At 42.4% G+C, this 27,997-nt stretch overlaps 5 protein-coding genes and 1 non-coding gene across 6 annotated transcripts; 1 reads left to right on the top strand and 5 right to left on the bottom strand.

Moving 5' to 3' along the window:
• Nucleotides 1-257: 257 nt before the first annotated feature.
• Nucleotides 258-1,936, bottom strand: LOC105283724 (protein l(2)37Cc). The gene is made up of 4 exons (XM_011346714.2): nt 1,830-1,936; nt 1,329-1,430; nt 833-1,254; nt 258-742 (listed from the first exon to the last, which is right to left on the bottom strand). The coding sequence occupies exons 2-4, from the start codon at nt 1,411-1,413 to the stop codon at nt 434-436; spliced, it is 816 nt and encodes a 271-aa protein (XP_011345016.1). The 5' UTR covers nt 1,414-1,430; nt 1,830-1,936; the 3' UTR covers nt 258-433.
• A 343-nt stretch (nt 1,937-2,279) lies between these two features.
• Nucleotides 2,280-2,353, bottom strand: Trnan-guu. Its single transcript has one exon. It is a non-coding gene; the product is annotated as a tRNA-Asn (tRNA).
• Nucleotides 2,354-2,530: 177 nt separating this feature from the next.
• LOC105283725 lies at nt 2,531-10,870 on the bottom strand. The gene is made up of 16 exons (XM_011346715.3): nt 10,807-10,870; nt 10,327-10,365; nt 9,401-9,699; nt 9,154-9,294; nt 8,898-9,074; nt 8,438-8,580; nt 7,979-8,356; nt 7,361-7,689; nt 6,632-7,251; nt 5,532-6,412; nt 5,184-5,313; nt 4,869-5,105; nt 4,384-4,734; nt 3,751-4,087; nt 3,005-3,299; nt 2,531-2,930 (listed from the first exon to the last, which is right to left on the bottom strand). Exons 1-16 carry the CDS (start codon nt 10,823-10,825, stop codon nt 2,744-2,746), a joined length of 4,563 nt encoding a protein of 1,520 aa, XP_011345017.1. The 5' UTR covers nt 10,826-10,870; the 3' UTR covers nt 2,531-2,743.
• Nucleotides 10,871-14,269: 3,399 nt separating this feature from the next.
• On the bottom strand, nt 14,270-15,822 carry LOC105283726 (inosine triphosphate pyrophosphatase). Its single transcript, XM_011346716.3, has 2 exons — nt 15,712-15,822; nt 14,270-14,879 (listed from the first exon to the last, which is right to left on the bottom strand). The coding sequence occupies exon 2, from the start codon at nt 14,876-14,878 to the stop codon at nt 14,303-14,305; it is 576 nt and encodes a 191-aa protein (XP_011345018.1). The 5' UTR covers nt 14,879; nt 15,712-15,822; the 3' UTR covers nt 14,270-14,302.
• Nucleotides 15,823-16,099: 277 nt separating this feature from the next.
• Nucleotides 16,100-18,389, top strand: LOC105283727 (26S proteasome non-ATPase regulatory subunit 7). Its single transcript, XM_011346717.3, has 5 exons — nt 16,100-16,343; nt 16,450-16,542; nt 16,827-17,005; nt 17,087-17,290; nt 17,402-18,389. Exons 1-5 carry the CDS (start codon nt 16,169-16,171, stop codon nt 17,711-17,713), a joined length of 963 nt encoding a protein of 320 aa, XP_011345019.1. The 5' UTR covers nt 16,100-16,168; the 3' UTR covers nt 17,714-18,389.
• Nucleotides 18,204-26,992, bottom strand: LOC105283776 (protein artichoke). Its single transcript, XM_026973130.1, has 10 exons — nt 26,659-26,992; nt 25,387-26,551; nt 24,451-25,157; nt 23,268-23,592; nt 22,698-22,964; nt 22,015-22,168; nt 21,616-21,828; nt 20,619-21,369; nt 20,026-20,390; nt 18,204-19,843 (listed from the first exon to the last, which is right to left on the bottom strand). The coding sequence occupies exons 1-10, from the start codon at nt 26,796-26,798 to the stop codon at nt 19,320-19,322; spliced, it is 4,611 nt and encodes a 1,536-aa protein (XP_026828931.1). The 5' UTR covers nt 26,799-26,992; the 3' UTR covers nt 18,204-19,319.
• Between the last annotated feature and the right edge of the window lie 1,005 nt (nt 26,993-27,997).

Below are 27,997 nucleotides of genomic sequence, written 5' to 3'. Positions count from 1 at the left end.
ATGATTCACAACCGTTTCTGCTGTAAAACAGGATAACGTGTAACAAGTGTGGGATAAACATTGTTGGAATGACGGCATGTACAATATATACGATTCAAGACCGCTAAGTTTCACAACGTACATGTCATCAGAAAGGACAAGATCGTCTCTAAGATGACGAAAACATGTTGATTGTTGTGAATGTTCGCGCGCCCAACGGTCGAGAGGAATAAAAACTCGCGTATCTACAAAGACACGCAATCGCATGAACCACAGAATGAAATTGTACGAAACGCTATATATATTCCTGCTATGCAACACTCTCAGGAGGATTCTCATCGGTATGTATACGGTATCTCATTTTATACACTCTATTACAACTCATCGTAACATGATGATCTTCTCATGACTTAAATGCAAATGTATTATATAGACACAATGTAACCAGTTCGTTTTACTGCTGCAAATTGAGCAGCACGTTTTGGCCCGATGGTAGATACGCCACTTGACGGGATTTCGACAGACTCTGCGCTATGTCCTCCGCGGCTTCGATCCTCCTGAGCTCGACCAGACCTTCTCCCGCTTCCGCCAGAGATTTCGCGAGTAAGCTCGCGGCTTGAGCGTCACCCTCGGCACTGATGACAGCCGCCTTCTTCTGCTGCTCGGCCTTTTCCACCAGGAAACGAGCCTTCTCCGCTTCCTGTTGCGCCACTTGCTTCAATTCTACGGCCTGGGTGAATTCTTTACCGAACGTTAAGTGTGTCTGGAAGAATTTTCAAGTTTCTCTGTTATAAAGTGCTACGGATATTTATATTTTATTATTTTATTTTTATTATTTTTTAAATGTACTCACGATGGAGATATCATCGAGGATAAGGCCGAACTGTGAAGCTCTGTCCATCAAGTCTTCGCTGACCTTTTGGGACACGAGCTCTCTCTGCGTAATTAGTTCACCGGCATCGAATTGTGCGACTACAGCCTTCAGTACCTCAGTGGTGATAGACGGCAATACTCTCTCGTCGTAGTCCACACCCAGGATAGTGTAAATCTTAGGCAACGAGTCTGGCACAGGTCTGAAGAGAATACGGAGGGTGATATTTACATTCTGCAAATCCTTGCTGCCAGTGATGACCGGAACGTTCCTCGGCCGCGAGCGAATATCAAAAATAATTGGCCTCTGTACCCAAGGAATAAAGAAGTGCGTGCCTTCGCCCACCACGAGATTCTTTATACCTGCGAATCTGTCAAATATGACTGCTCTGTGGCCACCATCGACTGCAAAGGAAAGTGACGTTAATTTCAGGCAATACATCGACAAGTTGTAATCGTCACACGCGAGCAAGGCGTACCGTTGTACAAGGCAGAGTTCACGACACCACCTGCAAGAGCCAAGCCCAGGCCGAGTTGGCCCAACCGATTAAAAAATTGTGCCATGTTTCAACTTGTGCCAGCTGCAAAGAACAAACAAATCTGTCAACATTACGCATAATGATGAAATCTAACGTAAAGTTATCGTCACTGCTCCGATCAGCGGTGACATCCTAACCTCAAAATTGGGGAAATTTCGCTCTAGAACACGCACATTTAGCAAGAAAAAGGGAGAAGAGAGACAATAACGACGATGTGTGTACACGAATAAATTATGTATTTTAATTGTAAGCATGCTTTGCGACTATATATTATGTCATGTTCCCTAAATAGAGCAGCGAGCGAGTGTCGGCCGGTAAGACTGCACGGTCTTTTTCGCCGATTTAATATCAGTGTCCACCTGTTTTACGTCGCACCAGCGGACAATAAAACTAAAATCGACGACAATCACTGCCGCTTATACTAGAACGGTCGATTCTTACGTAATAAATCGTGGCCGTAGGATTGGAATAATCAGTTTTCCTCTCGCGTGGCGTTCATACGTCGATAAGGAGAAAATGGATACTGCAATAATCTCGAATCTCGAAATGGATGCGACGCGAGCGCCGCGGCGGCGTGCCGCGTGCGGCGGCTCGCCGCACCTCAGCGCGACAGATTCGAATCGCGGTTTATATTGGCAAACGCAAAAATTGTATTTTTCGGCGCACACAATTGCATAACACGCGTATCGTATTTTTTCGCGATTGTCATTGTCGGCTCGTAAATGGAATGTACAGTCAATCATAGTATCATTGCAAAACTCCGATGAACGAATTAATTAATGTGCTCGATAACAGATAACAGAGCGATTATATTCGCGACTAAATTATCGCAAAATACATTTACGAGGCAACTTTGCACCGTTACTGCAAAATGCGATGTAAAAAAAGAAACGCCCCCGGGTGGGCTCGAACCACCAACCTTTCGGTTAACAGCCGAACGCGCTAGCCGATTGCGCCACGGAGGCGACTTGTCATATCGTGCTTTTAATATGTGTTATATAGTCAACGTGAGAGAAATGTAATTTTTCCTGCAATATCAGTAATTAAAAATAACGAAGCGAAAATAACGACCACTCTCGCTATCACTGACGCGATAGCGCAAATATCCGCGCAGGTCGCGGATGTAAAGAAATTAACACATAAGTGGAAAATAAAAGTTTATTGTGCGCTGCAATTCTCTTTCTGCTTTTCTACACGTGTACCGCCTTCACTTCGAACAAGAATCGTCGTCTAAATTTACATCGGTCTAGAATCTTAAATCTTAATTCTGTCTGAACTTACTTCTAAAAAGAACGAATTAAACGATAGCTTAAAATTTACTCAAGCTAAATTCGGAGGAATTATATTACGAATTGTTAAACGTGCGCGGTGTAAATCTTGGGGAGTTTCTCTTTGTGCGTGCCATCCATGTGTCCGCATATGCCGGTTACGTGACCCTGCAAAGTCGTGTCCAGCATCATGGTCACGCTGTTGGGGGTCCACATCATCATCATCGGCACGCGTTGCGACTGGACGATGAGATGCCCGACGTTCTCGGTGAGTCTGCAAGAAAGAGACGCATTTTGTTTCGATATCTGTAGCCGACGAATCAATCGATCGGTCATTATCGTACTCACTTGATCGCGTAAGTTTCTGGCTCGCCCTTCGGCACCATAACTCCCTTCTCGTGCTGGTCGACGACGTTACCATCGACGGTGACCGTGGCACTCGATTCGGTCGGCATGACTTCCATCTCGTGACCGGCGACGTACATCTTTATGGCCAGCTTGTCGTTCTGCGTGGATTTGACGAAAACAGCATACGACTGATCAATGTGGTCGCCGGATACAAGGGTCCATTCATCGGGTACCGGGAATTGGATCACGCCATTGTCCGTGGTGATTGCGACTTCCGGATAGATTGTGCAAATTTCTGCGAAGGAGAAACACTTGATGTGGAACCTCGCAAACTATTGTTGCGATCCTTTGTGAATGGATAAACGATTCGCAAATCGATTCGGAGATCAATGTTTCGCTGAGAATTCTTGAATACCGAGTGCACTAATGTGCCATCCGTTGCGCCCATATTCGATAATAATTCTGTAATATTTAAAAATATCTCGAAAATATTTTTCTTTTATATAATTAGTACTGGACAGTTCGATTGTTTCTCAGAAAAGGCAAGAAGAATTAACGAATCTTGCGTTGGGATATCCTCGAGGATGGAGACGCATCGAATAACATGAATGAATAATTATAAAATAATATAAAATAATATAAAGTATTTTTTTATATTACTATTTTATATTATTTTATATATTAGTGTTTTTATATTATTTTAAATTATAAAGGATGAAATCTTCTAAGATTCGGTATTAACTTACTGGACAAGCCTTGAGTCATCTTACGCAAGGCGTTCATGGTGAAATGAGTGTTAACCAGAGCGGTATGCCACTCTGCCATCCACGGGTGCGATATCGTTTGATCCATAATTATCCCCCGGAAGACCTTCCCCTGGTGCAATGGCACTTGAACATATTCGTATCCGCTGACCGGGGTGACAACAGTTGCATTAAGGTGGTTCAGATCGGTAGAGACCTCGAGCATTATCTTCATGTTGCCATTCTCGGCGCGGTCCCAAATGTACTTCACGTGTGGCAAGTATGTAGCGCGGATGGAATCGTCAATCGACTGAAGCAACGACACTACTGGTACGGGCACCTAAAAATGGCATATTTGTGGTCCCATATGTCAAAAAGTGTCGGTTTATTTTAATATTTAGACCAAATGCAGTGCTGGAAGATGTCTGAAATATGTTCAAACGGCATTTGAAAAATGAAAGAGCCATTTAAACGGTTTCGTGACACTTTCATTTGAAAAACAAATGTTTCAAAATGTTTTAAAAATATTTTTAAAACGATATTTGTATGTGCTGCTTATGTACGTTATTCAAAATTAAATTTTTAATTCAAAATTATTAAATTTTGAACTAACATGAAATTATTGTAAGTTTCTACCTTCTTGTACGATGCATTAATGGTGTACTTCTTCATGGTCGTGTATTTGAGAACTTCGTGGATGCAGTTCATAGTTTTGGGAACGTAGCCCTGCCTAGTCTGGAATTGCGGGTTCTGAATATCCTTGACGCAATCGCCATGCACGCTGTCGTGCACCATTTGCTTCTTCTGCTCTTCCGTCATCTCACTCTTGATGGTCATCGCGATCACCATCTCGTCGCGGACGCACTTGTCATCGTCCGTAAATCCTGCAGTGACGGTTACCTTAGCATTGGTCTCCTCCTTGTTGGTGTCAATCTTCAACGGATCCTCATCCATGACCGGATAGCTCTTCTGCGCATCTACGCAGATCTAGAACAGAAAAGCAGGCACATGCTTCGCGATCAATGATATTATTTCAATCCTGTTAGATTTATCCTCTATTTGCAGTTTAATTTCGTCATGCGATAATTAATATGTAATCAATTCGAAGCAGTTAGCCGTACCTTCAAGTTCTTCTCTCCTGGTGTTACTCTCTTCATCTGGACCTTCATGTTGTTGAGTACGTGTCCCTGAGACATGTTGATGTTCACGTTCACATCCCACGAGCGGACGGATTCGTTCGTGGAGGCTGCCTTGGCATCGAGGGTACCGCGAATGTTGATCTTCTTGCTGTTGAAAGAGTGCATCTTCTCGTGAAGGTGGTCGACATTTTCTACGTTCATTCGCAGGTTCACATCAACCTGGAAAAGGAAATGAGAAACTAAAGGAAGGCCGAGATTATTTTTCTCAGAGTTATTACGGTATTCTTGATTACTCACGTGCGACGTAGGATAAACGATGCTGGGTTCTGTCTTCCAGAGCATTCCGCAGTTGCCCATCTCCGGCGAGAGGTAGACGTTCGTCATTTTCTGGCGGATACCCATCATGTATTGCATGAGTTTTGAGTCCCTATCGAACAAATCACGACTCGATATTCTTCCTTTCACTAATAGTGTTGCTTCAGTAGTCGAAATCAACCGAATAAGTTAATTTAAGATTATATCTTTTTTTTAATATATATAAGATATATATTTTTATATTATAAAGAAAAGAAAAACGTCGATATGGATCAATGTCGACGGATACTGATACAAACTGGAATGCTACACTCCAGGCTGATCACCTACCCAGTGTTCTTGTGTTCAGAGGACATCGCGCGGTGCCATTCCTGGAGGTCGCTCACCGGGGTGACTTTGTTCTCGCAATCGAAGATCGACGCGCTGTACCTGAGACCCAGGTCCTTAGAATCCATGGCGACGTGATAATTCTTCTTGTTGCCGGTAGTGACAACCGTCTGATGTTGGCAGGTCGCGCAGCAGGTCTTGAGCACATCCTGCTCGTCTTCGGTGATGGTCACCAGGTTCTTTGCGTGATTTCGTATGCCAACGTGCGACATCTTGGTGACTGGTAATCTCGGGTAGGTAATTTTCACGTTCTTCGCCTCGTGATTGTAGTTGAAGTTCATCACCACGGGTGAAGCGACGTCCTGGACGATGGCTCGGCGGATCGAGTGCCATACGTCAGCGACTGGATTGTACATCGACAACATGTATTCGCCGTGTCTCCACATACGGGTGTCAGTCTCGACCTTTACGTTCACCGATGGTTTCTTCACCTCGGTCTGCACGTTGTTGAACTTGAACGACAACAGGTACGGCAATTTCGTGCTAAGGATCCCTTGCACGCCCATGTCGGTGGGCATCTGCATCTCGTAGAAGGTGTCATACATGACGTCCTGGAAGTTGCCGGACACAGTCTGTCGAAGCTTATGCACGTCCGCGATCATGTTCTTGAAGCTATCCTGGTTATAGTGGCTGGCGAAGATCACCTGGCCGTTCATCGTGATGCAGATATCGACGTGAATGGGTTTCTTTTCCGGCATGTCCTGCGCGGCGTTGACCAAGATGTTCTGAATGTTCTTGTTGCTGATATTCTCGATCTTGGTGTCCATCAATTCCTTCTTGACTATCTTCATGACTTCGTGTAGATTGTAAGCACTCCAGTAGATCTGAAGAACATTGATGAAAATATAATTTTTCGTGTGATCACAAATTTTCGAGGAATTCTTTCGTATAAAATTTTAAATGTCGATGAGCCATTAAAATTTAATAAAACATGAAAGATTACTAAAAAAATAAGAAAGTTATTTTCTTTTAGATAGCTCAAGACTGAAGAATTAATTTTAATATTTCGTACGTTATAAAATTCACGTTGGTATGTTACTCACTCCAACTTTGTCGACGGGTCTACGCGCCCAGGACACGCGATGCTCAACGTAACCAGCATGCGGCAGACCGGTCGTCTCGTCGAGAACCCAGGCGGTGTTCCAGGATTCACCGTGCTCGTACATTGGATCGGTGTAGTCCATGAAGTGCTTGTAGGAGAGCGCAGTGGTAACCGGCCTGATTTTTGTGTAGCGCACGACCTTTCTGGCCATATCACGAACCGGCGTGAGGCAAGGGTCTACGGAATTGGCGAGACCTTGCAGGGTAGTGAGATGATAATTGTACAAGTGATTATTCTGTTCGTAAACCATGAACCAGTAGATGTTCATGAGTCGTCTCATGTTCGGCATCTGGCTCATCAGGACGTCGTAGGCGGCAATCCTGACGGACAGCGGTTGTTTGACGTCCGTGAAGATGGGCCAGAGCAGGTCGTGAGTGTATTCGGTTTTATCGGCAACTGCCTTCTTGATGGCCCAGATTGCCTGAACGCGGATATGATGCGGCTTGTCGGACACCGAGTACGGATTGCGGATGATTGGCTCGAGGAACTTCTCGATGTTGCCCACTTGAACGTTCTTCATCGCCATCAGATACACCATCTTCATCTCGTACGTTTGCTCATCTGAAACGCGATCGTGCTTGGGTAATGTTTCAATGCGTCGTTGAAATATAAGTCAAGTGGAAGATTTAAAAATCCACTTTACAGTTCACTTTAAATGTATACTACTCACTCATAATATGATCGACGAAACGATTAATGTATCGCTGAAGAAGAGAATTGACGGGTTCGCCTTGATAGTGCATGAATGTCTTGCGAATCAAAATGGAGAAGCAGAGGATGCTGCTCTTCCTGACTTGCGGTGAGACGGTGTTGTCCAATTTCAGCAGTTCCTCCATCTCCAGGAGCAATCGCTCGGACGGAACTTTGACGTGCATTGGTAATTTTATTAACATCGATATAGCAGTCCCATCAGTCACTTTGTGCTTGCGGATGACGTTTCGCGTGAAGTGGCAGGCAGCACTTGTGCCCACGGTTGGGACCATTTTCAGGAAAATATTCCTTTAAAATTATGCAGTTTTCATTACAAAAGGGAATTATTTAATGTATCATATATAATAATTATTATTATTATCAAAGCTCAACAGCCCGTATCGAGCCTTGGCTTCCCATTATGATAGTTATAATATTTAATATATCATATATAATTATAATAGTTATAATATTATTTCTAGAGTATTAATTTATAATTCATTCATATGTCATGAAAATTACATAATAAATTATAAATTTTTTTGGTTTTTTTAAATTGATTTCATTGTATCATAAAATGAAGTACGATCCTACTCACTTTATCGTGACTTCCTTTGGTGTCTTCGGGTCTTGAATAGTGTTGTAGACTTGTTCCAACGAGCCCAGGTCCATGTAGCTCATGGTATGTTGCAGCCTATTGATGGTTTGCCCGTGTTTCCACTCCGGTTCTTTTGCCTCCAAGTGATTCTCCTCGATGTAGTCGGCCGCTTCGGTTAACATTTTCTTCAGTTTAGGAATAAGCGCGTCCAGCTTGACGATATGTCGGCCGTGAGTGAGATCCTCGGCGGCATGGAGAGCGTAATTGCCCACGGGCTTATTAAAGGTGACATCACGAATGATAGGGACGTTCTGGAAGTTCACGACTGATGCAGGAGTCTCCGCCACTGGTACGACGGAATGCAGGCTCAAAGTAGTGCTACGGCAAGAAGATAGAATTCGTTTGTCGATGATCGTTGGTACAATTCTGTAGTAGTTGCAATAATAATCACGTAATTACTTGGTCATCAAATAGTGAGCCTCGGATTGGGCGTTGTAAGGCAAATGATTGACAGTCGAGTGCGCGACCAAGTGTCTGATGAGAATATCACCGCCCTGCTGTTCGATCTGGAAGACTCTCCTGGCGGCGGTGGTCATATCGTCCTATTGAAAAAAGATTAAGTTATATTTGTAGTTCAACTATTAAAACATCTTTCTATTCTTTATTATTGAAAAGAGCTCAAAACAGAATCGAAAGAAGAATCGAAAAATTCAATTTTATGATTTTAATTTCAAGTAATTAAAATATATTGACAAACTTTTTACATACTATTAAGTGCTTTTAAATTCCTGGTTCCATTTACGGAAAAATGAAATAGAAATGGTACAAATAAATTAATTGTAATCTAATTCTTACAGCAAAGTTTTTCTCAATGAATGTCCAGCGAATAAAATTTTCAAAAACCTGAAAAGAAATTTACCGAAGACTCGACGTGACATTTTTCGCACTCGACATGATCGAAGACACGCTGAGTAAAGTGGCTGCAGTTCCTCAACTCGTGAAACTTCGTAACCACGAAGACGTTGGTCGTTTCCGGGTCCGTCGGGTTCCTCGGTTGAACGTTGTAGGCGACTTGACAATTACCGTGGATGGTGTTCTAGTGGTAACAACCAAAGAGAACAATATAAACAATATAAACAATAAATTATTCGCTGTTCCCATCAGTCGTTACCTACCTCTTGCGTGACGAAGCTATGCGACGTCATTGGGCTGTGCAGCTGGATGTGGGCCAAGTCCAACTGCAGCATCGAGGCGATACCCTGCTTGATGTTCTTCGACCAAACGTTCTCAGTCTCCGGTACCTTGATGCCTTGGAACTGCAATCATAGACGTGCATGGAAGTCGATCGCTCGACAGCGAGCAACATATCTCTATTAGTTGCTGAGTTGCTGAGCTAGGTATTTGGGAAATCTTGCCGCTTACCTTGCCATACTCGTCATAGACGATCACGAAGGGGTCTTGGATCTGCTGGGCATCTTCCCCGAGTTCGTGAATCACTTCGATCGGTTGGTGATCTATCACCATGCCATTGTACAGGCCATACTTTATGTTGTTCAATTTGACGTAGTAAGCATTGCTCAAAGATGGATCGCTGATGTCCTTCTTTATGTGAAGCTGCCCGGAGAGAGCGAACTGAGAGACGTATTGTGCTGGCTCGATTATCCCGGCTCTCGCGTCGGCATAGTAATCGTAGATTATCGTTTTCTCAGCGGGAAAGTGCACTGGACAAAACACCGTTTCAGATAAATATTATTTCTGAATGTTCGCGAAATAATTTTTCTTTTTGCCAAAGTTCTATGTTAATTAAATACATATCTGTTCGCTTCAGTTGTGCACTGTGCTTATTATAATTTTTGTTAACTCATGTAAATAGTATCGATTATAATTATTATTATTTGCGACTTGATTTCGCGTATGAATCGAAATTAAGATACTTATTTTATAATTCACGACGCGACGGACGCTGATACGCTGAATTGATTAAGTTCACTAAAGAAATCATTTTAACATTTCTGGCCTTGACATTCGCGTCAAGTTTTCTGACTAGGATACATCATAAAACTGCGTCGCGGTACGAACCGATAAGATAAATGTTTTCGATACTCTTTAATGTGTTGTGACAAATTTTCCTAGAAAAATGTTCCATATGTGTGATATAATTAGTATGCGATTAATTACATCTTAACTCTTTAATTGCAAATTGTTTATCAATGTCTCACAGAAACTTTTCATCCTTTTCAAGAAAATAATGAAGCAATATCACTAAATGCTGATATAAAATTCGCTTATGTTATTGTGCAAGCACTTCTTTTCTCATGTCTCGTAAAATAAAAAAAGATATTGCTTACCTGGCACCGCATACGCGGCTGCTAGAAACAGCAGCAACACTAGAAACACACAATTTTTATAATATATTAGAAAGGTAAGATACATATAAAACATTAGTTTGAAAACTTGTGAGAAAATGTGGGATTTGAATCAACAGATTCGTCATGATATATTATTTAAGTAACTATATAATTTCATTGTCTAAGGAAAACGCATGAAAATTCGTAACTAAAAATATATGAACATCTTTTCAAGGACTTATCAGAATTCACGAGATGAAGGAAGCATTTTTGAGTTTTCCTATATCACGTTTTAAGCTTGGAGAAAGGCAAACAAGAAAAAAACGATGATCACTCCGATGTAGAAATTCAGATGAGATCCATTTAGATATTTTATAATTCGCACGATTTGTTCACATATGTGCACTTGTCATCAGGATCGTGAAAACGGGGTCGGAGGGGGTGAAGAAAGGAAAAAAGGTGGCCGTTGGAGCGACTTACCAGTAAGGGCATTCATCATAGCGTGGCCCCTGATGCGAGACTGGTAGCGTACGCAAGCCCGCGTCGCTTTTATAGGGCGCGAAGTTCTGCAATTGCCGGTAAAATGCAAAAGTATGAGCGTGCCGATAACCCCGAAACTGAAAGGGTGTTACACGTAAGAGAGCAAAGAGGGAAAGAGAGAGGGAGAGAGCGAAAAAGAGAGAGTAGGCGAGAAGAATAAGGAAAAGAGAGGAGGGAGAGAGAGAGAGAGAGTTTGTACCGGTGTAATCAGGGAGATAACCCCTTTCGGGCATCGCACTGCAACTCGGTTTGTTAACGCATAAAAACGCACACACGCGTATTAAAAATAATTCCTGCGCGTATCTTCGCCGATCGCGATTCGCTCCGTCCCCCTGCGTTTCTTCCTCCGACGTCTTCTTCTTCGTCGGGGAAGCGTCTCCATTTTTTTCTTCCTTTTCTTCTTCGCGAAACCATGCGTGTTTTAGCGAGATCTAATCATTGTTTGTTTGTACATCACGCATACCTATACGTAACCGCGCAGCGGATGATTCACGTGCGCCGGAAGAAGAAATTGACTGTCAAGCGCTCCTGAGACGCGACTGAATCCGAGGCGGTCGCATGTCCCGGCCGAGCATGGGGTAATCACATGTATCTATCAACGAGATGAGAGATATGATGCATAAGGAGCGTCATCATTGGCCGCTGACTTCGCGAGAATGATTAGATACGAATAGCCCGGATGAAAGTGCAGAAGAAATTACGATAGCTCGATAAAGAGGCATTCGACGAAGTCGAGCACGGGCGCCGAGCGCCGAAGCTGCACAGGAAGTGTTCACTAATTCCGAAACGTCAGTCATCGAAGGGTTGCAATTTTTACATTACGGGTCACGAGGAATGCCGTGAAATTAAGGGGAGAAAGAGAGCGGAAAAATCATGTAAAAAAAAGGCGATTTTGATTTGCACTCCGCTCATTTTCCTCGATTATTTGATCAAATTACCGAATGTTTTGCCTATTTTCCTAATGCATCTGCACTGCAGCAAAGTTATCCGACAGCGCTGACGTAGTTACGCTTTCTTTTTTTAATAAATTTCATAGCCGCGAAAAATTGCCGGATCAAACGAACGATTTTCCCGTTCCTCGCTTGATCGAGTAAATCGAATCGAATATAATAATTATAATTATCGACGGTTTGAAAAAAAGCAAAGAGAGCCGAAACCGATTGCGTGTTTACCAGCGTTCTGACGTAACAAAAACACGTCGAGATGCATGAAATATATTTATCTGTTGCTTCACTTGCCTGTTGTATAAATCGTGCTCATGATCGATATACATTCACGCTCGTAAGCAATGCAGTGTATTTTTTTGCGCTATAATTATGCATGTGTCGAGCAACAAAATTATTTATATTTGCCGTATCTGTATTGCAGGCATTGCAGCCAAGACGCAGTAAAATTTTTCTTTTCCATTTGAATACAGTACAGTCTCCTCCTCTTGCTCTTCGCGCGTCATGGCGAGCATTTAAAGTGCAATTACCACACTACCGAAGGTTCTAGCATTGTGTGCCTTTATATTAAGGGGGGAGCCTGCTTTAGAACGCTGAAAATAAGGTATATTTTACGAATTGTTTTTGGAGAAACTATACAGCGGATCATTATAAAACTTTTATGCATTATTAGTACATGTTTAAAGATAAAAAAAATTATTTTTTGATTTGAATATATCGCTTGTAGAGGTCGTCCTGGAGAAATCTTAGTGCAGCCGCGTCGCCGGCATTGCAAATTGGTGAGCATTCTCCTGCCTCCAAATTTCGTCTAAACTGAAAAATTGAAATATGTTCTCGTTATTTATGAATTCCCATCGTCGATGAACCAAAGCGAGAAGAAAAAAGTTGAAAAGTGCCAAAATGGTGGAGCTTAGAACACAAAAGTACGATTTTTAGGCAAAGTTTTTGAACTTTTTCATGCAAAAATAATTGTTTAACTTAATGTTTTTATGAATATTAAAGGTTCATCGACGATGGGAATTCATAAATAACAAGAAAATATTTCAATTTTTCAGTTTGGATGAAATTTGGAGGCAGGAGAATGCTCACCAATTTACAACGCCAGCTGCACTAAGATGCCTCCAGGACGACCTCTACAGGCGATATATTCAAATCAAAAAATAATTTTTTTTATCTTTAAACATGTACTAATAAATGCATCAAAGTTTTATAATGATCCGCTGTATAGTTTCTCCAAAAACAATTCGTAAAATTATACCTTATTTTCAACATTCTAAAGCAGGCTCCCCCCTTAATGTATAAACAATTTAATTACTTCTGTATTACACTCGAGAAACGTCACTCTTGAATTAGTCATCAGCATTTGGCTTCTATTTGTACTGGCATACTGGCTGCTAGCAAAAGCAATCGACTTAATTGCTTGAACAACGACATACGCAACCAGATATACGTAATCTTCGTAAATAAACAGCAGTTTTATGAAAAATGCTCGTGAGAAATCTTACATACGGCACAGCTGTACGTTCCTCAGTATTGCTCTTGCGGTATCAACAATTGCAACAGCGCACATTCTTATAAGATATTGATTAATCATCAGCCGATGTTTGGCGATGCAGTCATTAAAGAATCACGCTGCATTATCTCGGTAATCTATTTTTCTGTAAAAATTTCCACGCGCGTTTTATACGATACGCATTATTGGTAAACAATTTAACAGAAGCGGTGATTTCACGGCTTTACTTATTATTACTGAACGCGATTTGCAGTTCTAATTATGAATGCTTGCTGACGAGAAGGTATCGGCCGCACGATTAACAATATCTTGCACCGCGTGTGCGTGATTGCAATAAATATGGTTTAATTTTCCGATTTGTTGCGTCACGTAAGAGTCGCACGGTGGAAGCAGTTGCTTAACACTTGCCGTGATTTGTCGCGAATTAAACTTATCAGATTCTAAGTCGCGCGGTGTCGTGACAGCCTCAAGGTTGCCAGCAAGCGGTTCCATATGTTTTCGGTGCGGTCCGACGACTATCACCGTGACATTAAGGCATCGGAATTAATCCGCGCGTTGTTTTCGGCGAAAGAATCATCTCCGATAAATTCAACGAGTATCAAACGTTAACATTATAGGTCAGAGCACAAGTTATAATGAGAAGACAAAACATGAAGAGGAAACACACACAAAATAACGCGTGCTGACCACTCGGGATTATTTATTATACATTGTGACGAAGTGTGCAAAGACAGGAAGCGAAATCAAGATCAATTATTAGGATTATAAATCTTTACGTCATTAACGTGCGATTACGTGATTAGCGCATAAAAGCTTAAAAATTCTTAGAAGCGGTAATTATATAAATGTTACAACGACGCAAGATATTTCGTCGTTAATTTTTAAAACCATAGTAAGCACGAAAATCTCAGCGGGGAGAGGGGTCTAGAAGATAATGAGAACTCGATGACAAGAACAAAGATTTTATTAACACAATAAATTAATTCTTCTCATAATTGCTCATAAAATAATCCTTCAATTTTTCCAACGCTTTGCTGCGATGAGAGATTTTATTCTTCTCCTCCTTCGGCAATTCCGCGTAAGTCTTGTCGTAGTCCAGCGGCTGGAAGCAGGGGTCCCAGCCGAAGTCCCGGGGACCACGTGGACTCACGATGGTACCCTGTGTTCGGCCTTGGAACAGGAGGACATCGGCATTGTCTTCACCGGGGCAGTACGCGAACGTGCAAACCGCCTCTGCCGATTTATCCTCCCATCCGGCGAGCATTCTGTGGAGACCCTCGGGGCCCAGCTTCTCGAGGAACCACTTGACGTAGGGCCCCGGTAAACCCTTCAATGCGTTGAAACAGAGGCACGTGTCCTCGATAATCACCGGGCCCTTCACTAGGCTCGCCGCGGCCCGGCATTTGTCCCGGCATATGTCATCCACTTCGCCCTGATATTCGGGCAGATCGATCTTCTTGCTCGTTATCTGGCGAGGGAACTTGCTTCCCAAGATGGCGACGAACTCCTCCAGCTTCTTCGCGTTACCCGTTACGAATACTATTGGCTTCGACATACTGTAACGGGAAAGCAGAGGATGAGAAAGCAAATATATCGCATAAAAATATAATTTTTTACAGTGTCAATAAAAATTCCTTGATCAATACGTTAAAAAAACCAAATCATTAAAAAAGTTTATTTTTATCGAAAGGATAGTTCTATATAAATGTATACTATCTTATCGAAGTCTATAAATATAACTAGAGCTACGCTTTACTTTTTACAAGATATAAAGTGCAGTATTATTAACTCATTAACTGGAGATGACGAGTTAACTCATCATAGATATATGTGAAAGCAGCGCGTGTAAACTTGATGAATTATTTGGTTTTTATTGTCGCATGATGGCTCAATAATATCTTCAGATTTTTTCACTTGCTTGCTCACATCGAAAAAGACTAACGGTACGCGCTTTTGATAAACTTTCTGGTTAATTGTTATGAAATTCCACGCGTTTTGATTTATTAAATGCTTCTAATTCATTAAAGATAACTCGGGGACTTAATTAAATTTTGTTTAAATATTATTTTATTCGTTGAATACAGCAACGCACAATACAATAATAATAATATAAAAGTATAATTTGATTTTGAATAAATATCTTTCTTCTATCACTTCCTATCTCTCCCCTACTCTTCTTTATTCAGCGCGCTTTCTATCCCTCAGGTTGGCACCATTTGTACTCAACTTGTCCAATGCTGAACTTGTCTAGTAATGATGCGCGTAGAATTCGTCACGTTGAATTCTTATGAATTCATTTCAAAGAAACATGAATGCGAGATATCTCATACGCACACAATGAACTAATTTTATCAGACACATTTTCGACACGTGACAACGATATATTACCTTTAAAAATCGAACAACTCGCTATAAAACTGGTCGCCGCACCTAACCAACAAAACTCAAGTTTCAATGCCGGCAACGTTGATCCGTCGACTAAACCTGCCAACTTCACTCGGGAAAATCACGGAGGACAAATTGTCCATCACGTTACTCATCAAAAATATAAAATTACTTCATTAATTAGTGGCGAATTATAAATTAGTAAATTACATAATAATAATAATAATATAATATAAATTTTCTTTTCATAAAATATCTGGATTCTTATTTTATATGATCCTATATTTAAAAAAATATATTTAACCATTTGCGTAATTTCTCATTTGGCCACATGCAGCGCTTCGGTAAACTCGATGCGTGATGCGCCACTCTTGTTCATCGAATGACTACTACCAGTGGCCAAGTAGCGGCCGAGTAGATCGCGGTGGTTTGTAGTGTGTATCATTTTGAGGTTCCAAAAATGCCGAGTCAAGAAGTCGTGACAACGAAAGTTGTGGTTCACCCACTCGTGCTGCTGAGTGTGGTGGACCACTTCAATCGAATGGGCAAAATTGGTAACCAGAAAAGAGTGGTCGGTGTGCTTCTGGGCTGCTGGAGGGCCAAGGGAATCCTCGATGTGTCAAACAGCTTTGCAGGTTAAGTTTCACTTGCAGTCTGCAATGTTTTTCCAAAAATGTCCAACAGCGATGCGTTCCTCAATTAATTTGGAGCTATATTAAATAATAATTCCTCATGTTGCAGTACCTTTCGACGAGGACGATAAAGACAAAAGTGTATGGTTCCTGGATCACGATTACCTCGAGAACATGTATGGGATGTTCAAGAAAGTCAATGGTAAGGCTTTATAAATTTTTATATAAGTATTAGGTCGATGCAAAAGATTTTTCTGACAAATTTTAAGGTGTTGTTTGGATTTTCATTTCTTTTTTAATCCAGTGTACCAAGACTTCGTTTTAGCTGGAAAAAGCGTATCGATGCCAGTGACGACTATATTGATTATTAAAAAAAAGTTTAATTTTAAAAGCTTATTTGACAAACATGATATTTTTTGCCACGGCCTAATATTACAAAATTTATTTGGAATAAGAATCTATAACATACCCCGTCGCGATTTGTAGCTCGAGAGAAGGTAGTTGGTTGGTACCACACCGGGCCCAAGTTGCATCAAAACGATGTGGCGATCAATGAATTGATCAGAAGATACTGCCCCAACTCGGTTTTGGTGATTATCGACGCCAAGCCGAAGGATCTCGGCCTTCCTACGGAGGCGTATCAGGCAGTCGAGGAAGTGCACGATGTACGTTCACAGTTACTTAATCTATTACCTGAATATCTCGTCGAAAAATCGATAAATATGTATCGTTAATCTCGTTTGCAGGACGGTTCGCCCACCTCGAAAACTTTCGAGCACATCCCCAGCGAAATTGGGGCGGAAGAAGCGGAGGAGGTCGGGGTGGAGCATTTGTTGCGGGACATCAAAGACACCACCGTCGGTACGCTCAGCCAAAGAATCACGAACCAGCTGCTCGGCTTGAAAGGCCTTCACGAGCAAATCCGGGAAATTAGAGATTACCTGCTTCAGGTGCGTTCAGGTTTTCTCTTGGTAGCAGCTACTCCTTCGTTTCGCGCTAATTAATTTAATTAGCTAATTAATAATAATTAATAATTGTTTCGATAAATTCTCTGTTTACAGGTTGGCAGCGGAAAATTACCTATAAATCACCAAATCGTTTATCAGCTCCAAGATATCTTCAATTTGTTACCCGACATGACTCAGAGTAGCTTCGTAGATTCGCTATACGTAAAAACGAACGACCAGATGCTGGTCGTGTACCTAGCGGCTCTGGTTAGGTCCATAGTAGCGTTGCATAATTTAATTAACAATAAATTGACGAACCGTGACGCCGAGAAGAAGGAGACCGACGGGAAGAAGGATATGAAAAAGGAGGAGAAGAAAGAGGAGGAGAAGAAGGGGGAGGAGAAGGCGAAAACTAAGAGCCAGTGATCGGAGCATCCTTGAGCATGCTCAATCGCGCGATTGAGATTGTTAAAGTTGAGGACGACCACTGATTCTGCGTGCGTGCATGCGTGTAACAGCGGAGTCTTCTCACAATTTGTACAGAATCGCACCTTATTTCGAGATAAACGACGATTCGAGCCTACGCAAATTATCGCGAGGCAAGTCGTTTCCCGAGCCGTTCTCGCGTAATTCTGTGAATGAATTTTTAAGATACTAAGCGTAGAAGAGAATATATATATGTGTACATGAAACGGTAACTCCGAACATTTCCGTACTTTCGATGTAACGAACGATGTAGTAAATATATTGAAAAATTTTGTCTTAAAACACTTTTGCAGTCTATTGCGACTATTACAATATTTTCCGCGTTCCAATTAACAGTTCGCTAATGTAAGATAGCAATCTGCGAGAAACATGCCGCAATTTTGGATATTTATCTCGTCAACTTCATTAATTGACATTAAAGTTAATTTGATAATATCGATAATTGAAACTGATTGATGTAAAAGAAAAAAGTTTTCTAAATCACCTCTGCCGTGTAACTTAATGCTGTCGGTTACACATTATGCATGATTAAATGTCATGGATATGTTTCTAGGAAATACAAATCATCTCCCGTTAAGGAAAAAACTATTATATTAATAATAAAATGATTATTTGCTTATATTGATTAATTTATCACTAATATACAAATGCTTTCCTGTTTATGTTCATTCTATTTATACTCTATCGAAGAACATTAGGCAAGAGTTTTGCGTTTTCGAATTTACGCAATCTGTAATTTGTTTTTCCCGCAATTTAGTGAATTCAAAGCATTTACGTTAACATTTGTAATATTATATACGGTATACTATTCAATAATGATTAAATATTATTAAATAATGGGGTTGTAAAGTAATTTAAAACCTGTAAATTTCTGATATCAAGTTGTAACGTCAAAAATAAAATCACAATCTATTACGCTCAATAAATTTTAAATAACGTACAATTATATTGGCAAAAATGAAGAATTGCAATAATTCAGCTTGTTTTCATCTTTCCTTGAGTAAAACTCGGATTTCGTCGAGAAAGCACAGAACTCTTTCCTACATTTAATATAAGGATATTTCAGACATTTCCTCATTAATTACTCGTTAATTGCACATTCTTGAGAATATTTAAAAATGAATAAATTTTAGTACAAAATGCCAAATTACAATAATTTCTGACAGATGGCTGTAGATATCTAGATTTGGTCGACTAGACTAAAGTTTCGCGCGTTCAAGCATACGTAACGATAATAGCAAAGTAACAGTACAAAACTTGTAGGATATCGAAAATAGAATGTAACGCGACGCATTTTGATTTTAAAATTATCTATAAATATTCTCAAAAATTCTGCGGATTTTTATTGGATGCCATAGAAGGCATGCCGAAGCATCTTGTACTTAAAAACGCAACACAATGATCTTTGTACATACAATAGTTTTCCTGTACAAGCGTGATCTACGATTTGCGGCGCGCAACGGCATTAACGAATCTTGACAACATGCCTTCTCTCACGAGACCCGGCGATAAACCTGCCTATTTAAAAACGACGATCTGCAAGTCTTTATAAGAGAACGCTCAGGACGAGCAGCAACGACCATCCGTACGCGTCGATGTTTGCGGCGCCGCTGTAAGCGATGCCCACGTACGGCTCGAGATTCGTGTCGTTGTAATGCTGGAAGTACCAGTTGAAGGGACCGTCGTCTATCACCTTGGTGCCCTCGTCGACGACGAAAGCTTCGTTCTGCCCGTCGGTCGTCGACTCGTCGATGGCCTCGGCGCTTCTCTGAGCAGCACCTGCGATCGACTTTGGTTCCTCCCTGGATTGCTCGGCGTTGTAGCTGAGATGCGGCGAAGCGACTTTAGTTATCGTCGGTCTGCCGGGGGGACGTAAATTTATCACGGGCCCCGAGGCCGGCACTTGTCCTCCCGGTATCAGGAACGTGGACAAAGCGGACGCCTCCGTGCTCCGAGAGGCGTGAGGAGTCGCGACTGTAATTTCTTCGGGGCGCGGGTTCAACGTGGGGGATGCAGTGGACGTTGAGGGGCGCGGAATCGGCGCATCTGTTTTTGACATTTGCCGATTATCTGCAATAAATAAATAAATGAGATTTTGTTAGTCTTTTCGTATATAATGTGTCTATGGAGACAACTGCAAAGTTTCTAACGAATTGGAGTTTTCTAATGGAGCAGCTAATTAAGATATGCATATTTCGCGTATATTTTTATTTCAAATCAGACGTCGTTGAATACTGAGCAGATAGACCCACCGGATTCATTGTGAGAGGCGGTCGTGCTGCTCAGTCTGCTAGAATCTCCTTCGTATTCGGATATCTCAAGGTCTCGATCTTTGGCGCCGCTTTCTCTCGATGGTGCCACTTGCACCGTCGCCGTTACAGTCTCTTTGGTAATTGTGGCTTTCTTCGTCTCCATTGTCACTGCTTTTGGCGTGGTCCAGATTATCCTACTGGCGATTTCCATATGTGGTTTCTCTATGAACTTAACGTCCTCCGGTTTTACCTCCAGACTCTCGCCGTCGTAGATCTCGGTGGACACCGACGTCTCATGTGCTTCTTGCGAAGATTCTTCGACAATTATTGGCTCACTGCTCCTCGTAGTGTCCAATGCATTGGGGCTAAAAATAATATATGAATATTAATTGAAAATGCATATTGACAGTGCGATCTAAAAAATTTCTTTTTTTTTATTCAAATATCTTAAAATATTAATTTCTGAATTATAAACCATTAAAAATAGATTAAAATCGATCAAAAAATTGAATGTAACAAATAGCGACCTACATTGAATTTATATAAGAAATTTAAAACACTGCTAAAAAAAGAGGATCATTTTTGCAACTTACGTAGGCCTGTTAATATTTGCCGAAATCTTGCGAGACTCGAAAGCATTCGAACCAGCCGTTCGATCTAGCATCGGCGATTCTTCCTTCTCCCGGAAGTTCGTCCGAGATTTCCCAATTGTGGGAACGGTCTTTTCCACTCTGGTCACTGTGCTGTTTCCGCTTTTCCGAGGGCGTTCCTCTTGGCCACTGCTCGAGCGCGTGGTGTTCCCGTGCTTCGCGTGCTTTTCATACATCGGCCTGGGATCGGCAATCGGTACGAATCCGCTTTGGGCGCGTGGCAGCGGCACGAAGCCTCCTCTGTGTATTTCCGGTTCTGTGGGCGGGAAGGACCTGTAACGTCCCCGATGTCCGGATTTACCGGGCGCGGACGAGGACTCCTTCCTCTCGGCTTTTCTGCCCGAGTGCCCCCACAAATTGAAATTCAGATTTGGCAGCGGCAGGCCGAAGAAGGTGAAGCCGGAGCTGCTCGGCGATGGCGGTATCATCGGGTTCCTCTTGCCCGGTGACGTGGCGTTCTTCTGAGTCTGGTGCTTCTGCGTCTGCGACGGCGGGTGAATGATCTTCACGGTCTGGGTGGGCACGCTGACGGTGGACACGCTGGATGGCGACGTGGACGCGCCCGTGTCGCTCATATTGTCCTGATAATCCAGATACTCATACAGGTAATCGGAGTCCTGGGAAATGGAAGGCCTCTGCGTCGACGAGTCCTTCAAGTTCATCCACAGCGGCACGGTTTCTGTAACTCCGAACGCTGATGGATTTTTAATTTGACCGAGTCGTCTTAATTTCGCGCAATTACTTTGTTTCTCCTTTATTTGTCCGAATTCGTGAATTTATTATGCGCTTAAAATAATTGAGATATCATTGAAGTCATTAAAAGTGAACGGCATAATATGAGAATTTTCTAATCAAGGATTTAATAATTTTCTTCTGTGACATGTTTCTGTGATATTTTACTGTAGATGTGTAATTATGTATAATTATATGCGGTGGTTACCTGATGAAGAGACCGAGGGTGTCGCGACGTTAATCATTTCGATCTCGCATCCTGGATGGACCGGTTCCACATATCTCTCACGCTGGCAATCCTGACGGGATAATCTAAGTTCCTTGAAAAGGGAGCCGTCAGCGCACCTGGGACCTTCCGAGGAAGCCTGTTGCAGCCATCCCCGCAGCCAAAGCATGCCGCACGAACAGGATAATGGATTTCCTTTCTCAGAAATAAAAATATAAATATTAAATACAACTCGTTCTGCTCTTGTATCATTATATATGCATATCTTGAAAGATATTTCGATTGGAAGAAATTGACGCGAATAAATATTCTCTCTTGATTAAATAATTACTATAATTCAAAGTTGTTCGCAATTTATCGTTTTAATTGATCCTGAATTACCGTCGATATCCAAGACGGCAATGTTCGATCTGAGTCTCTTGAACGCGCCTTCAGAAACCGCGGTCATCCGGTTGCTTCGCAGACTGAGTACCCGTAATCTGGGCATATCGTCGAAAGGTGAACCATGTACGGCGCAAATCCGATTGTTGTCCATCTGCAGAAAAGAAAACGGACTGCATGAGGCGACTATGTAAAGCGGCCCGCGACTATCTCCCTAATTAACGATGCAAGTGTACGAATAATTACTCTGCCAGCAGAACGGCTCGTCTCGCATCGTGGTTCACGCAAGAGTTTCACTCTCGGCGAGAAAGTATTCCCCTTTATTAGCAAAGGCTCTCGTACTCTCGCTCCATTTTATTTGTAAATCTTTGCGAGTTACTTAGCGCGAAGGAAAAATTTCTGCAAATCGAGCTGCATTCCGCAAAATTCGAATATAACATTTTAAAGATATAAGATGAAGCGAGAGAAAGAAAGAGAGAGACACACAGAGATGATACATTATTCCTTAAAAACCTCTTATCTTATTTCTTTGAACTTTTAATTAGTCTTAAAAGTTAAATCCTTAAAATTATAGTTAAAACTTATCATATGATTACTTAAAACTTCATAAACTTAAAATTTATCATATGATTACATATTTTTACATATCATACATTTTTCAATTCTTATTTTATTGCGTGTACCTTCAGCTCCACTAGCCATTCCATAGCTGCTAGGCTGTCACTGGCAACTCTGGATAATCGATTGTAGCTGAGATCAAGAACCTCCAGCGAGCGGAGACTCTCCAGACCGACGTATTCCAGCCCTGGTAGATGATTATGACTTAGATTGAGAAACAGCAAGTGTGGCACGTTAATGAAGGCATTGCTGGCGATTTCCTGGATCCGATTTTCCTGAAGTTCCGCACTTTGCAGTAGCGGTAACTCGGTGAAAGCGCCGCTGGGGATGGACTATAATATCACGCGCAGTGCATTAGATCCCCAATTATTTTACCAGATATTTGCAATATCGTTAAAAATATTAAACATAAAAATTTAATGACACAATATAATATAATCTTATAATTTTATAACTTGCACGTTATAAAATCGTATTTTAGTGTATTTGTATGATTTATAAATTTTTCTCATAATAGTTTTAAGCTCTGTATTTACATCAAACAAAATTTTTTGTTACAAAGTTTTTAATTAATTCAAGGCAAATTAGTAATATTGCATTTGCTTAAGAATGACCGAGAAGCTATAATTTCTTACCTGCAATCGATTCCTGCCTAGCCTGACCGCCTGCAGCTCCGGTAACGCCCTGATCGCGTTTCTCTCGATCACCCTGAGATCATTGTTTTCGAGATCGATCAAGGATAGTCGCGGCAGCCCATCGAACGCGCCTTCCCGCAACTCCCGTATACGGTTTCTGACCAGCTTTAGTTCCAGCAAGGACGACAGACTGCTCAGCGTTTCCGGCGATAGGATGTTCAGCTTGTTGAAGCTCAAGTCGAGGACCCGAAGAGCCGTTAAACCGTGCAGCGATCCGGGTAACTCGGTCAAAGTGTTGTGCGACGCGTACAGTTCACGAAGGTCCCTGTAATTAATATTGTTGTTATGATTTCCTTATGATATCCTTTCTAAAATAGTAAGATGCGAAAGACTGTCAAAGATTCCATGACTAAAATATTCTTAAAACTTCTTTTACATAATTTCTAGCGTTTTTGATGAAAGCGAGTCTAGATAAAGTTTTATCACGTAAAATATGAAAATAGCATTAAATGCCATTAGAAAGTGCAATTTGCCTAATTTCTATTTAAATTAAATAAAATGATATTTAATGTAAGATATCATTATGATATCTCGTTTGTTTTACTAGTTTTTACTAGTTTTTTAAATTAAATATAAGAATATGTATACATATATCTCACGAAATCTAAATCTAGATTACACTGAAGTATATTGGAGTATATTAAACAATGTTTAATCAATGTGATAAAGATTAAATTTTATGGACGATATTAAATAGAATCGTATATAAAAGTGCGTTGCAAATTGCTGCCAAATTAGTCGACACGCCAGGCCGATGCTACACAACGACAAGAAAGAGATATTAGCGTGTGCACGAAGAACTTTCTAGGTACCAATTTAAGAGTGACGCAATCAAGTAACCACGAGTGAAACTGCTTTTCGCGATCGTGAACTGAAGTATGAGATCGCGAAGTAACGATAGAGGAGTAAAAAAAATACGCTGCCATCATTATAAAATAAATAACGTTATAAATTTTAGACATTTAATTGGAAATATTGATCAATTAATATCTTTGCTATAACAGGAGCGACAAACTATGACAGATATTAAAAAATAATCTACAAACTTTATCTCAAAAGTCTTATAAAATTAAAATTAATAAAAATAACAAGAGAATAAAATAATTTTTAGTGAGTCCCTTACCTTGTATTGACAAAAGTGGCGTGAGGAATTTGAGCGAGATTATTTCTGCTCATGTCGACCCTCTGCAAACGCGTGTTCTCATGAAAGATCTCTGGCCGTAAAACTTCTACTCGGTTGCCCCGGAGATTCACATCCATCAAGGACTTCAGGGGATGAAAGCTCCGTCCGTGCAACGTGACCAGCCGATTGTACCGTAGGTCCAACTGTTCCAATCTCGAGAGTCCCTCGAAAACGCCTTCGTCTAGAAGCCTCAGGGCATTATAGCCCAGGTTCAGTTTTCTCAAATTTGGCAAGTCGGCCAGCATGCCAGGCAGGATATTCTCGATGCCGTTCGCGCTCAGATCCAACGATCGCAGGGCGGGCAGGGCCAAATCCCGAGAGGACACGGCAGGCAGATCGATGATGCGATTCATGGGCATGTGAAGATGCTCGATATCTTTCGGCAGGCCAGGCACCACTTCCAGCATACGATTCCAACCGACGTCCAGCTCGTACAGATTCGTCAAGTGTCGGAAAGTCAGCGGATGCAGGACGGACAAGGCGTTTCCGGAGATGTTGATGTGCTCCAATGCTGGTGTGCCCAGGAAGGACTCGGGTTCGACAAGCCCGATGGCGTTACCGCTGAGATCGAGCCGCCGGAGATTCGGTAGATTGGTGAACAAACGCGGCTCTATATGACGGAAGTAATTCTGCGAGAGATCCAGGCCCTGAAATTATCGATAATCACTGTTATAATCGTGGATAGCATGGAAATCGCGAACTATCAACGACAGGTCTCTGATCTCCCAAAGTCTAACTTTCAAGAAGCATTGTAGTAAAAAATTATAAATTTACAGTTTAATGAAATTTAAATTTAGACTCATTGAATGTAAAGCAAAGATATTATTACGGAACTCATATGAAATAGGCAAGTTTTTATTTTCATTAAATCCCCACCTTTAACGCTGGCAGATTCCAGAAGGGAGCCTCCAGCAGATTCGACAGGGAATTATTCTTCAGCCTGAGCTCCCTGAGCGCCGGCATCGCCGTGAACGTCTCTCTCTGCAGGAATGCCAGCCTGTTGTGATTCAGATGAAGCCTCTCCAAAGTTGGATGGCCTCTTAGAGAACCGAAGGGTATTTCCTCCAGCTGATTGTGACTGGCGTCCAAGAACTTCAACCGCGGCAGAGCCTCGAGCACCGATCGTATCTCGGCCACGTGGCTAAGGTCGTTGTTGATCAGCCATATCTCTTCCAGTACGTTTCCCGTTCGCCGCGGAAAAAACTCCGGATGGATGCGATGGATCAGATTATGGTTCAGGTCCACGGTCTTCAAGACCGGCACGCGTTGGAAGGCGCCGGCGAATATCTCGGTGATGTAATTACGCGATAGATAAAGGCGCGACAAGACTGATAGGTCCACGAAGGAGCCCTCGCCTAGACGATTAATGCGATTTCGATCCAGACGTATCACCGACAACGACGGCAGGTCCATACACGCGCGGCCAACCATGCCGGCGTCAATTATGGCGTTTCCGACCAGCGAAATCTCCTTGAGCTCCGGCAGATCGACCATGGTGCGCGGATGGATCCAGTGGATCCCCGAATCGGTAATGTTGACGAACTCCAATCGCGGCAGGTCGCGGAGCAACCCGGCCTCAAGCCTGGTCAGCCTCGGGCTGCCGAACACGTGCAACTGCTCTAAAGTAGGAATGCCCCGGAAGTTTCTGGGGGCGAGTTCCAACAGAGCCGGCGAGTTGATTTGGAGATACCTGAGCTTCGGCAATCCCGAGAACCTCGGCAACCGCTTCATCACGCGGCTCTGCAGCGTTACCGCTTCGAGACCCTGCAGGTTCTCCAGACTGTCCACTGGCAGAGAGCGCAGCTCTGGCTCGACGACAAACAGCTCCAGCAGGGAATCGTGCAAACCCTCCAGCCAGCCGGACGATACCCGTTCGAGCCGATTGTTCCTCAGCATTAGTCGCAGGACGCGCAAGCTCGCGAACACTTTTCCGGGCAGGCTCGGTAGATTGTTGTTCTCCAGGATCAGCTCGTCCACCGGCCGGTCCAGGTAGTGGCTGACCGCCTTCAGACCTTCCAGCACCTTTGGTAACTCGCTGTGGCTACACCTGTGCGAATTCATGGCGTTCAGCATCGTGGCTTGACTCGATCCCTTACTATAGGGATTGATATCTGCCAAACTTGCCATATTTGGACCTCCATGTCGCGCGTAGAGCATCTGCAGGGCAGTATCTTCTCCTGGGACGGACAGCCGTAATCGGGATCCAACTGGGCACCGGCACCGATGGAACGGAGTGCCAGAAGCCAGCCGACTATCAGAAGCCCACCGCCTTCCGACGGCCTGACCATCGCGCATTTGGACCGTAGTCTACGACCACGAGCACCAGTTCCGCATTTTCTAGAACGTCAAACTTACTCGCTACGGTACGAAGAGATGAAGAAATCGAAAAAGAATCACAGGACGGGCATTAATTGGATCACGCTTCGATCGCGCGTCCTGAAAGCTGGGTCAATTAAGCAGACCTTCTCCAGATCGTATTTTCTAGATTATGTGGCTTGTAGCAAGAGCATCCGGGCTTTCCTAATTTCCTTCAGCGCTTTTGGTGCCGCCGGTTGCTCTGTCACGCGCACTCTGCACATTGAACGTGATTTATTGCCAAAAGACCACTATACCAGGAAGGATAATGAAGGCAAGGCAATGAGTTTCGCGTTTCGACATGTCTAGCGATGAGGATTATGTAATTATGGCATTTCTGTCGTCCTCGAAGGTGACCAGGCACGTAGTCTGATTAGAAATCTCGTTAGCGGCACGAGACGAAACAACGACCGATGATTGTAGGATTTTAGGCGTTAAGAGCCCTTGGGCGTCACGGTACGCCTCTATATCCTTACCGTCGTATCTCCGCACGCGTGTACACGTCACGGTCGTAGACGACAAAATTGATGCTCCGTACCGTAAGCAAAGAGTTAAAGACCGCTAGGACAATCATCGTCCGTAATAATTGCGGTCGCACAAACGCGCCCATAGTGTGTATACGGTAACGGCGGCCAAGACTAGAATCACAGGACGAGTCGAAACGGAATTTAAAAAGTTCACACCTCGGAGAGAGAGAAAGTCTCAGAAAAATTGTGCTTCGAGTATGCAGAACATGCTTTGCAAATATTTCTTGCAAATATCTTCGTTTCTCGGATTATTTAATAATCATTCAGCGAAAAAAGCAAACACGTTAAATGATGTAACACGTTTTGCAATTGTGTATAGATGAAAGAATTATAATTATGTACAAAATTATGAAATAAGATGCGTTGACGTGACTTTCCGTCTCTTCGTGGCTCCAAGTGCCTGTGAATCACTTGCGATAAACAAATTACACTCACTGCGAGTGTAATTTGTTTATTAATATATAAAGATAAAGGCGTTCACCAAGGATCCTGTCACGCATAAACACGTGGATTTCCTAACATGTCGGCTATTGGGAAAGGAGCGAACAATCGGGCGGCCTGAAAAGCCATTCGCACGTGAATAACATTGATACAGCGCGATCCAC

The sequence above is a fragment of the Ooceraea biroi genome, chromosome 10 (genome assembly GCF_003672135.1).
Source record: "Ooceraea biroi isolate clonal line C1 chromosome 10, Obir_v5.4, whole genome shotgun sequence".
Lineage (NCBI taxonomy): Eukaryota > Metazoa > Arthropoda > Insecta > Hymenoptera > Formicidae > Ooceraea > Ooceraea biroi.
Note: the sequence above shows the minus strand (reverse complement) of the source record. Positions and strands in the feature narration are given on the sequence as shown.

What these genes read in the sequence shown, in the direction of transcription:
- LOC105283724 (XM_011346714.2), bottom strand. Translation starts at nt 1,413, where the DNA reads ATGGCACAATTTTTTAATCGGTTGGGCCAACTCGGCCTGGGCTTGGCT. An exon ending in GAACTCTGCCTTGTACAACG is followed by an intron (nt 1,255 to 1,328) that starts GTACGCCTTGCT and finishes TTTCCTTTGCAG; the next exon opens with TCGATGGTGGCCACAGAGCA. An exon ending in TCCTCGATGATATCTCCATC is followed by an intron (nt 743 to 832) that starts GTGAGTACATTT and finishes AAATTCTTCCAG; the next exon opens with ACACACTTAACGTTCGGTAA.
- LOC105283725 (XM_011346715.3), bottom strand. An exon ending in GCTCACTATTTGATGACCAA is followed by an intron (nt 8,357 to 8,437) that starts GTAATTACGTGA and finishes TTCTTGCCGTAG; the next exon opens with CACTACTTTGAGCCTGCATT. An exon ending in TCTGAACACAAGAACACTGG is followed by an intron (nt 5,314 to 5,531) that starts GTAGGTGATCAG and finishes TTTGTTCGATAG; the next exon opens with GGACTCAAAACTCATGCAAT.
- LOC105283726 (XM_011346716.3), bottom strand. Translation starts at nt 14,878, where the DNA reads ATGTCGAAGCCAATAGTATTCGTAACGGGTAACGCGAAGAAGCTGGAG.
- LOC105283727 (XM_011346717.3), top strand. Translation starts at nt 16,169, where the DNA reads ATGCCGAGTCAAGAAGTCGTGACAACGAAAGTTGTGGTTCACCCACTC. An exon ending in CAGTCGAGGAAGTGCACGAT is followed by an intron (nt 17,006 to 17,086) that starts GTACGTTCACAG and finishes TCTCGTTTGCAG; the next exon opens with GACGGTTCGCCCACCTCGAA. An exon ending in TTAGAGATTACCTGCTTCAG is followed by an intron (nt 17,291 to 17,401) that starts GTGCGTTCAGGT and finishes CTCTGTTTACAG; the next exon opens with GTTGGCAGCGGAAAATTACC.
- LOC105283776 (XM_026973130.1), bottom strand. Translation starts at nt 26,798, where the DNA reads ATGGTCAGGCCGTCGGAAGGCGGTGGGCTTCTGATAGTCGGCTGGCTT. An exon ending in GGAATCTGCCAGCGTTAAAG is followed by an intron (nt 25,158 to 25,386) that starts GTGGGGATTTAA and finishes CGATAATTTCAG; the next exon opens with GGCCTGGATCTCTCGCAGAA. An exon ending in CGCCTCTCACAATGAATCCG is followed by an intron (nt 19,844 to 20,025) that starts GTGGGTCTATCT and finishes TATTTATTGCAG; the next exon opens with ATAATCGGCAAATGTCAAAA.